Here is an 11,042-nt window from a genome sequence, read left to right as displayed (position 1 = left end):
TGACAATGCATTTTTCAGAACTTACCTCTTTCATTAAATGACACATTACTTTTTTTGGGTTTTTTTGAGACAGTCTCGCTCTGTCACCAAGGTTGGAGTGCAGTGGAGCAATCTCAGCTCACTGCAGCCTCCACCTCCTGGGTTTAAGTGATTCTCCTTCCTCAGCCTCCTGAATAGCTGGGATTACAGACACGCCACCATGCCCAGCTAACTTTTGTATTTTTAGTAGAGACGGGGTTTTACCATGTTGGCCAGGCTGGTCGGGAACTCCTAACCTCAAGTGATCCACCTGCCTCAGCCTCCCAAAGTGCTGGGATTACAGGCGTGAGCCATCCCGCCCAGCCGACGTAGTGACTTTTCTTTTTTCTTTTTTGAGACGGTGTCTCGCTCTGTCACCCAGGCTGGAGTGCAGTGGCGCGATCTCAGCTCACCGCAAGCTCCGCCTCCCGGGTTCACGCCATTCTCCTGCCTCAGCCTCCTGAGTAGCTGGGACTACAGGCGCCCGCCACCACGCCTGGCTAATTTTTTGTATTTTTAGCAGAGACGGGGTTTCACCGTGGTCTCGATCTCCTGACCTTGTGATCCGCCCGCCTCGGCCTCCCAAAGTGCTGGGATTACAGGCGTGAGCCACCGCGCCTGGCGTTTGTTTACTTTTTGAGATGGAGTCCCACTTTGTCGCCCAGGCTGGAGTGCATTGGCGCGATCTCTGCTCACTGCAACTTCCGCCTCAGCCTCCTGAGTAGCTGGTATTATAGATGCCCGCCACCACGCCCGGCTAATTTTTTTGTTTTTAGTAGGGACGGGGTTTTCACCATGTTGGCCAGGCTGGTCTCGAACTCCTGACCTCAGCTTCCCAAACTGCTGAGATTACAGGCGTGAGCCACCGCGCCCGACCTCTTCTGGTTTTCAATAAGACATTAAAACAAGACATTACAGAAGGGGAAACGCTGAGAGGTAAATGGCTCATCTTCCCAAGTAACCGCAGCTTTCGATGAATGCCATTCCAGACGTTCCCTCTGCACCTGGCCTAGAAGTAAACAGACATATGTGCATCCGTGTGTGTGTTTCAGTTTTGGCCAAACGGATTCGTGTTCTCGAGCTGCTGCGGCGGCCACAAGGAACCCGGGTGCCGCTGAGCTTAGCCCGCCAGACCCTCCCGCTTATGGCTCCCAGGCCCAGGAACCCGGCCCGCCTCGTCCGTGGCGCGCATGCGCAGACCCAGGTCCGCGCTCCGCGCCGGCTATGTCGCCACCTGGCGGATGGAAGCGCGATGGCCGCGGTAGAAGTCAAGCGCCAGAGGGCACTCCATGCGGATAACCAAATCTGAGGTTGCCCAAGTCCCTGATGTAACATGGCGCAGTATTTGCATATGAACTACGCACGGCCTCCCGGATACTTTAAATGATACTCTAGATAATTTACGATACCTAATAAAATGTAAATGCTATGTAAATAATTGTCATACTGTATTATTTATGGAATAATGACAATTTTGTTGTTGAGACGGAGTCTCGCTCTGTCGCCCAGGCTGAAGTGCAGTGGCGTGATCTCGGCTCACTGCAACCTCCTCCCAGGTTCAAGTGATTCTCCTGCCTCAGCCTCCCGAGTAGCTGGGATTACAGGCTCCCACCACCACAACTGACTAATTTTTTTATTTTTAGTAGTAGAGATGGGGTTTCACCATGTTGGCCAGGCTGCTCTCAAACTCCTGACCTTAGGTGATCCGCCCTCCTCGGCCTCCCAAAGTGCTGGGATTACAGGCGTGAGCCACCGCGCCCGGCGGGCTAATGACAAAATTTGAAGTCTGGCCAGGCGCGGTGGCTCACACCTGTAACCCCAGCATTTTGGGAGGCCTGGACGGATCACCTAAGGTCAGGAGTTCGAGAGCAGCCTGACCAACATGGTGAAACCCCGTCTCTACTAAAAGTAAAAAATTAGCCGGGTGCGGTGTTGTGCGCGCCTGTAATCCCAGCTACTCAGGAGGCTGAGGCAGGAGAATCGCGTGAACCCAGGAGGCAGATGTGGCAGGGAGCCAAGATCGCGCCACTGCACTCCAGCCTGGACGACAAGAGCAAGAGTACAGATGCAGTCATTGATTTTTTTCCTCAAGTTTTATTTATTTTTTTGAGACAGTCTCGCTCTGTTGCCCAGGCTGGAGAGCAATGGCACGATCTCGGCTCAGTACAACCTCTGCCTCCCAGATTCAAGTGATTCTCCTGCCTCAGCCTTCCGAGTAGCTGGAATTACAGGTGCATGCCATCATGCCCAGCGAATTTTTTGTATTTTTAGTAGAGATGGGGTTTCACCATACTGGCCAGGCTGGTCTCGAGCTCCTGACCTCGTTATCTGCCTGCCTCGGCCTCCTAGTGTTAGGATTTCAGGCGTGAGCCAGCACGCCTGGCCCCCAAATATTTTTGATCCACGTAGGTTGAATCCATCGATGTAGAGCCTGCAGATGCAGAAGACCAACTGTACCTATCGAGTGCCATGTTCTTTTACGTATTTTCTCATTTTCACCATGTGACGTTATTACAAGAATGTGGAAGCCAAGCCTCAAAAATGCCTCATAAACTGCCCAAGGTCACTTGTATATATGATGGCACTAAGACGTAAATTTGCTAAATCAGCCTTGTGAGCTTCCAAAGGCCTAACCAATTCCACCAGAACATGGTATTTCTTCTCTCCTGGGTGGGGGGCTCAGCAGGCAGAGAAGGCATCATTCATTTACAGAGAAATATCATTCTGTTGCTGTTTACCACAGACCTCTGGTGATTTGTCTAACATTCACATACCTGCCTGGCTCTGGTAGGTGTTTGACCCTTGAACTCTCATTCTCTCCATTTTGGAAGTAGGAGGCAAAGGAGCATAGGCTTGGGCATAGTGTGCACAGCAAAGCCAGCCTGGAGCTCACTCCAGGGCTGCTCTTCACTAGCTCTAGCATCCAGGGTCGGATACCAAGGGCTCAGTGGGGCTACTCCTTGCCCTCCTATTGCAGGTGACTGGCTGTGACTAGTGTGATTTCAATCTACCTTCGTAGATTAACACCCTATAGAATCCAGTTTCCAAACTTGCTCCATTTAAGGGGAATGGTCCAATTTCTCAACAATTTCTAAGCATCTAATGGGAGAATTATCTTCCCCTCTTGCCCAGACAGGTAAGGAAATACAAAAAAATACAGTATCTCCTTTCAAACAGAAACAAAAGCAGTAACAGGTTAAAAAAAAAAAAAAAAAAAAAAACCTATAAAGCTTAGAGCCGAGAATCCAAAGCTGAAAGGAGTAATTTGGCCCCTCCTACACTCTCTTCCTCATGAGGTGCTGCTCTAGTCCTGAAGGACACAGGACATGCAAACCCTTACTCACATCCTCAGAGGAGACCAATTCCAGATGCTCTCCTTCCTTCCCTCAGGCTAATTCTTCAAAAGCTGTGGCAGCAGAATGAGCAGGACACTCCTGTCCTCTTCCCCTTCTTTAAATACTAGGACATTTTCTCATCTTCTTGAACTTCCTACAGCTCCCCTGAAACACAAGAGGAGTAACTCTTCATTTCACTTATTCTGGAACCCAAATTCTCAGGGCAACAGAAAATGGGTATATTTTTGCATGATTTAATGTTGCATTAAGAGGAATGCAATGAGAGGGAGTTGCTGTTTACTCACGAAGCAAATGGCCCCAGAACTAAGTGTTACCTTCTTACTGCTTCAGAAATCTGATTTTTACACCTTAACATGACACATTTAAAGGAAAACAGGCTAGAGGACAGAGGATAAGGATAATATAATCGTGCTAGGGCTTCTTACTCCCGAAATACCTTCGCCTGCCTTGACCCGTCACACTCTCACCCTCTCCGCTGATACTTGTTTTGTTTCCATTGCGGTGATGAGTGTTCCCAATGAAAGAGAAAATTAAGCTAAGTGATGGCAAGTGAGTTTTGGATGCAAGGCATACACATCTTTCTCCTTCACACAAAAGAACAGTATATAGTACAAACTTAGGGCTCTTTATTCAGGCAGTAAAGTAAGGAACAGCAAAGTGGGAGGGCTACACCATCACCATGGCAACAGAAAGCCTCAAAAACATAAAGTCCCTCGACTTATGTCGGGTAGACTCTTCCTAGCTCAGGAGAAACACATTTTAACTGGCTGAGGACAAGGCCAGGCAGCCTGGCCACACTGTGGAAGGGCAGCTGGATGCGCGGCCTCCGGTCAGTCCTGGAAGTGCTTGGTGAGGGCTTCCAGCAGCTCCTGCTTCTTCAGCCCACTCTTCAGCCCATAAGCCCGGCAGGCCTCTTTCAGCATGGGCACAGTGAACTTGCCCAGCGTGCCCTTGCTGATGTGGGTCTTCAGCTCCTCTTCTGAATACTCCACCTTGGGCCTTTTGCTTCCAGAACCTTCATTATCTGGGGGGAAAGGTCAGGAGGGAGTGACTGGAAATGCTACAAGTGGCATCCCAGCTACATGGCATGGGGGCCCTCGCATAATCTGGGCTGCAGTTAACCATAGGCTGGCTGTGATGCCAGCCTAGGACACCATGGGGAAGACTTAACTCGATAAGGCAGCTTCATTTAAAGTGCAAAATAAAACACAGTTCACACCTAGGAGGAAATTACAAGTAGTGTGAATGCCATCAGTTTACCCAAAACTGTTGCTCACTCTGGGTAAGTCATTCCTTCCTTCCTTCGAAAATCTTTTACAGGTTCATGACCAGCCTTGGTAATACAGTGAGACCCTGGCTCTAAAGTAATAAAATCAACCGGCCATGGTGGTGTGCACCTGCAGTCTCAGCTACTCAGGAGGCTGAGGCTGGAGGATCACTCGAGCCCAGGAGGTTGAGGCTACAGTGAGCCAGTGAGCTGTGATTGAGCCACTGGACTCCAGCCTGGGTGACAGAGCAAGACTGCCTAAAAACAAAAAAAGGATATAACTTCTGTATCATTTTTGAGATGGAGTCTCACTCTATCACCGAGGCTGGAGTGCAATGGTGTGGTCTCGGCTCACTGCAACCTCCGCCACCCGGGTTCAAGGGATTCTCCTGCCTCCGCCTCCCAGGTAGTTGGGACTACAGGCGCCCACTACCACATCTGGCTAATTTTTGTATTTTTAGTAGAGACAACGTTTCACTGTGTTGGCCAGGCTGGTCTTGAACTCCTGACCTTGTGATCCGCCCACCTCGGCCTCCCAAAGTGCTGGGATTACAGGCGTGAGCCACCGCACCTGGCCAACTTCTGTATCATTTTTAATAGAAATTGAAAAAATTAAGTCCTGGAAGGGTGAGAGTGCAGGAAAACATTCGCACTCCTTGGATAGAGGGTAAATCACTGTTTTGGAAGCAATTCACTGCAAGAATGTATCCTGTGGATCTATTCACACAAGAACACAATGGAAATGCATGTTCACTGCAGCATATCCACCCGTCAATACAGGTCTGGTTAAATAATCTGGTATATCTATCCAATGAACTACTCTGCAGCCTCATTTTTTAAAAAATGAGATAGATAGGTAAGTGTGGATATAAGTAACTGTCCAACATATATAGCTGAGTAACAAAAATAGCAAACTAGAAAACAATGTGATTATTATTCCATTTGTGCTGAAATATGTATGTTGGTATGTGTAAATATGTATGGTTGTATAGACAGTTCTTTTCTAAAATTTTTTCATTTTTAATTTTTGTGGGTACATACTAGGTATATATATTTGTGGGGTACATGAGGTATTTTGATACAGGCATGCAATGTGAAATAATCACATCAGCATAAATGGGGTATCCATCCCCTCAAGCATTTATCTTTTGTTACAAACATTCCAATTGTATTCCTTTAGTTATTTTTTAATGTACATAAATTACTGACTATAGTCACTCTGTTGTATTATCAAATAGATCTTAATCATTCTGGTTTTTTTTGTACCCATTAACCATCCCCACCAACCCCCCAATGCCTCACTACCCTTCTCAGCCTGTAGTAACCATGCTTCTATGCTCTATCTCCATGAGTTCAATTATTTTGATTTTTAGATTCCACAAATAAGTGAGAACATGTAAATGTCTGTCTGTCTGAGCCTGGCTTACTTCACTTAACATATTATTGCAAATGACAGGATCTCATTCTTTTTTATAGCTGAATAGTACTCCATCGTGTACGTGTACCACATTTTCTTTATCCAGGCATCTGTTGATGGACACAAGTTGCTTCCAAATCTTGGCTATTGTGAATGGTGCTGCAATAAACATGGGAGTGCACATATCTCTGATATACTGATCTCCTTTCTTTTGGGTATATGCTGACTGGATCATATGGTAGCTCTAGCTTTCACTTTTTGAGGAAACTCCAAACTATTCTCCATAATAGTGGCTGTACTAATTTACATTCCCACCAACAGTGTATGAGGGTTCCCTTTTCTCCACATCCTTGCCAGCATTTGTTATTGTCTGTTTTTTGGATAAAAGCCATTTTAACTAGACTGTGAATATATATTTCTGAAACGATATTGCCCACTGTGATAAGACTATCATAAAAGCAATTTTTAAAAATAGCCCACATGTCCACATTCAGCTCCTCACCGTGTTTTCTCTTGGTAACTTTCCCTTCAGGATTGTAATCTGGTGGGTAAACAAGCTCCTTAAACTCATCCACCAAGGAGCCCAGTCTTTTATTCATTGCTTCAACCTTGGGCACTGGAAAATCAAAACACAGAAGAGTGGCCTGTTGAGTCACGAGCCCCAGTTTGCTGTCCACTTCCAACTCTCTGAGAACCAGAAGAGAGAGCACCTAACTGCTGAGGTGGGAGGGGTCTAGGGAAAGGTCTTTCCAGCATTTACCAAATACCTTCCAACACCTGCATTTACTGTAATCACACATACTACCGCCAGGCACTGTTGTAAATGCTTTAAACTTACTCTATTTACTCCTTCTAACAACCTATAGGATAGGTAAATTTGTCCCCAGTCTTTTTTTTTCTGTGGTGGAGTCTTGCTCTGTTGCCAGGCTGGAGTGCAGTAGCGTGATCTTGGCTCACTGCAACCTCCGACTCCCTGGTTCAAGCGATTCTCCTGCCTCAGCCTCTTGATTTGTCCCCAGTTTTACAGAGGAGAAAAGCAGAGATTACATGACTTTCCCGAAGGGGAGTGGTACAGTGGAGATACTAAGCTAGATTCTGGGAGCTCAAACAAGTGCTCATGCCTGCGGTGAGCTTACAGCCCAGTGAGAGTGAGGAGGTGGATAAAAACAATGCAGTGGAGTTGGGCAACACCATGCAAGAAGTGACTGTACAGGCACACTGGAACACAGGAGGGGTGGTGAAAGATAAGAAGCAGAAGGCATCAGGTGAGAAACAGCAGATGACATACAGCTGCAAGGTAGGGTGTTGAGGAGGACAGGGCCAGTAGAGAGGTGGGAAAGATGGGCATGGCGAGGTCGTGGAAGCTTGGATGCCTGCCAAGGAATTAGGCCTTATCCAAAGAACCCCGATAGCTGCATGGAGGGTGAACTGAAAGAGGGTAAGATAGACAGGTGAAGTGGGGTGTGGGTGGGAGGACCCATATATATGAGAAGTGACAGAACTGGCAGGACTTACTGACAGAATAGGACTTATTATTTAACTGAAATTACAGAGCTGGAAACCAGAACGTAAGAAGAATAGGAGTGGGATGGGGAGATGACTGGCTGAAACAGGGGGAGCAAATACGACAGGAAAAGGCAACTTTGGAGGAAAGATCAGACTTTTGTTTCGTTTTTTGTTAGCTTATAACTATATTGTTAAATCAAGCTTCTGACATGAGCTGTCACATCAAGGGCGAGGGTGATGAGATGGGCAGCTCACATGCCCATATTTGCCAAGCATGGAGAGGAGCTCTTGCTGGTGTACCTAGATGGCACAATGCTGGAGCCAAACTGTGCTCCTGCTACATCAGAAGCCCCCTGCTCCACATCATGGGAACCTCTGCAAGAGCACTGGCTTCCAATCTGGGAATCATCTGTAGAGTTTTAAAAGTACTGAGAAGCTGGGTGCAGTGGCTCATGCCTGTAATCCCAGCACTTTGGGAGGCCGAGGCGGGTGGTCACCTAAGGTCAGGAGTTCAAGATGAGCCTGGCCAATATGGTGAACCCCATCTCCACTAAAAAATACAAAAATTAGCCAGGCATGGTGGCGGGCGCCTGTAATCCCAGCTACTCAGGAGGCTGAGGCAGGAGAATTCCTTGAGCCTGGGAAGCAAAGGTTTCAGTGAGCCGAGATCCCGCCACTACACTTCAGTCTGGGTGACAAGAATGAGAACCTGTCTCAAATGAATGAATGAATGACTGTACTGACGTCCGGCCGATGTTCAGTACTAAAAATAAAAATAAAAGTACTGGCCGGGCACGGTGGCTCACGCTTGTAATCCCAGCACTTTGGGAGGCCGAGGCGGGCGGATCACGAGGTCAGGAGATGGAGACCACGGTGAAACCCCGTCTCCACTAAAAACACACAAAAAATTAGCCGGGCGTGGTGGCGGGCGCCTGTAGTCCCAGCTACCCAGAGAGGCTGAGGCAGGAGAATGGCGTGAACCCGGGAGGCGGAGCTTGCAGTGAGCCGAGATTGCGCCACTGCACTCCAGCCTGGGCGACAGCGTGAGACTCTGTCTCAAAAAAAAACAAAAAAAACAAAAAAAAAACAAAAAAAACACACATGCTTCTGGGCACCAACCTGAGCATCAGATTCAATCAGCTTGGGAGAGGGCTCAAGAATTTGCATTTCTCACAAATGTCCTGGTGACATTGAGGCTGCCAGTCCAGGGACCACGCTTTGAGAACTGCCAGTGTAACCTGCTGAGGGTTGCGAGAAGTGGAATGCGAGAGGAAGAGTGGGCTCAGAGTTACTCAGAGCAGCCCTGTGGAAGAAGGGAAGCAGGTCCAGGAAAGGAGTCGGAGGGTTTCCACCGACACAGGATGAAAACCCTGGTGGTACAGTGTTACAAAGCTGAGAAGAGAGTGGGAAAACAACTTCCAGTCTTCAATAAATACTTACTTTAAAAAAGCATATATTGGTGTTAGACGGAAATACACAGGCATTTGATTAGAAAAGAGTGAGGGTTGTAAAAGAGGAAAGAGTCAAAGGTTCAGATGTTTGAGCGGAAGGATATCCAGGTCCTACAGTAGACGCTGACCAGGTAGCTGGAGGTTCCAGCCAAGAGTTTAGAAGAAAGGACAGGGCTGGAGACGTGTAGGCCTGGGGGTCATGGCCATGAGGTGGTAACTGAAGTTCCGCGAGTGGATAAGAAAACAAGAAGGCAGAGAAGAGAGGGCTGAGGATAGAAATCTGGGTCATTTAGGTTGTAAGAAATATTAGGACGGGCTGGGCGCAGTAGCTCACGCCTGTAATCCCAGCACTTTGGGAGGCCAAGACAGGTGGATCACTTGAGGTCAGGAGTTTGACATCAGCCTGGCCAACATGGTGAAACCCAATCACTAATAAAAACACAAAATAGGCCGTGTGCGGTGCCTCCTGCTTGTAATCCCAGCACTTTGGGAGGCCGAGGCGGGCAGATCACGAGCTCAGATGAAACCCCATCTCTACTAAAAATACAAAAAATTAGCTGGGCGTATTGACAGGCGCCTGTAGTCCCAGCTACTCAAGAGGCTGAGGCAGGAGAATGGCGTGAACCCGGGAGGCAGAGCTTGCAGTGAGCGGAGATTGCGCCACTGCACTCCAGCCTGGGTGACAGAGCGAGACTCCGTCTCAAAAAAAAAAAAAAAAAAATAAATAAATAAATAAATAAATAAAATTAGCTGGGTGCGGTGGCAGGTGCCTGTAATCCCAGCTACTCGGGAGGCTGAGACAGGAGAATTGCTTGAACCCAGGAGGCGGAGGTTGCAGTGAGCTTGCGATCATAACACTGCGCTCCAGCCTGGGAAACACAGCAAGACTCTGTCTCAAAAAAAAATAAAATAAAAATAAATAAATAAAAATTAGGGCAGCCAACCCAACCAACTGTTTTGAAAATAGAGGTAGGAAGAGAAAACAGGACTTTCCCTGAAATTATAGGGCTGGATGCCAGAACGTAAGGAGTTGAGACCCTGGTAATGGAATAGCTGTGGACTAAAGACAATGGCTGTGTTCTGAGCACTTACTGAGTGTCAGGGCCTACATTTTGTTAACACCTTGTAAGAACAATATCATTATCCACATTTTACCAAAAAGGAAACCAAGTCTCAGAGGGATTAAGTAATATTCCCAAAGCTACTCAATTTAGTAAGTAGCAGAGCTGAGATCAAATAGACATCAGTCACCTCCAAAGCCTGTGTCCTAAACTACCTTGCTAGGCACTAGGCCACTGACTTCTGAATTTGCCTAAGGCCTGAAAGGAGGAGATGGGCTGTTTAGCTCAAAATGTTTCTCTTCCAGACACAGCTAAGTAGGCACCACAGTAACAATGGTCCAGTAACTCTTCTGCTTTTAACACTGGGGCTATTTTGTCTAAAATAAAAGAGATCATTCTGAGACCAGCCGGGCCATCATGGCGAAATCCTGTCTCTACTAAAAATACAAAAATTAGCCGGGCAGGGACCAACTACTAAGGAGACTGAGGCACGAGAATAGCTTGAACCCAGGAGGCAGACGTAAGCCACTACACCCGGCCGGAGTCGCTGGATTCTAAACCCAAATCCACCACTTATTTCCTCCTATATTATTTATTTATTTATTTTGTTTTTTGAGACAGCGTCTCGCTCTGTCACCAGGCTGGAGTGCAGTGGTGCAATCTCGGCTCACTGCAGCCTCTGCCTCCTGGGTGCAACCGATCCTCCTGCCTCAGCCTCCCGAGTAGCTGGGACTACAGGCACACGCCACCACACCCAGCTAATTTTTTGTATTTTTAGTAGAGACAGAGTTTCACCATGTTGGCCAGGATGGTCTCAATCTCTTGACCTCGTGATCCACCCGCCTCAGCCTCCCAAAGTGCTGGGATTATAAGCGTGAGCCACTGTGCCCAGCCTCTTATTTTTTAACTTTCACCAGCATGTAGTCACAGGGTGGCCTAGTGCAGAGGCAGGTCTCAGGAGCCTGG

The 11,042-nt window shown here is 47.6% G+C and overlaps 1 protein-coding gene across 4 annotated transcripts in view; it reads right to left on the bottom strand.

The window, feature by feature from the left end:
• Positions 1–3,978: 3,978 nt before the first annotated feature.
• The window catches only part of XRCC6 (X-ray repair cross complementing 6), a 44,255-nt gene continuing 37,191 nt past the window's right edge, over positions 3,979–11,042 (bottom strand). For all 4 annotated transcript variants that reach the window (XM_032139078.2, XM_058431206.1, XM_058431207.1 and 1 more), the window contains exons 12-13: positions 6,561–6,674; positions 3,979–4,398 (exon numbers count right to left, since the gene is read on the bottom strand). In XM_032139078.2, the coding sequence (XP_031994969.1) occupies positions 4,205–4,398; positions 6,561–6,674 (308 nt within the window). In that variant the 3' untranslated portion in view covers positions 3,979–4,204. The remainder of the gene's footprint in view (positions 4,399–6,560; positions 6,675–11,042) is intronic.

The sequence above is a fragment of the Hylobates moloch genome, unplaced genomic scaffold, assembly GCF_009828535.3.
Source record: "Hylobates moloch isolate HMO894 unplaced genomic scaffold, HMol_V3 SCAFFOLD_19, whole genome shotgun sequence".
NCBI lineage: Eukaryota > Metazoa > Chordata > Mammalia > Primates > Hylobatidae > Hylobates > Hylobates moloch.
This window is presented reverse-complemented; position numbering and strand designations above follow the sequence as displayed.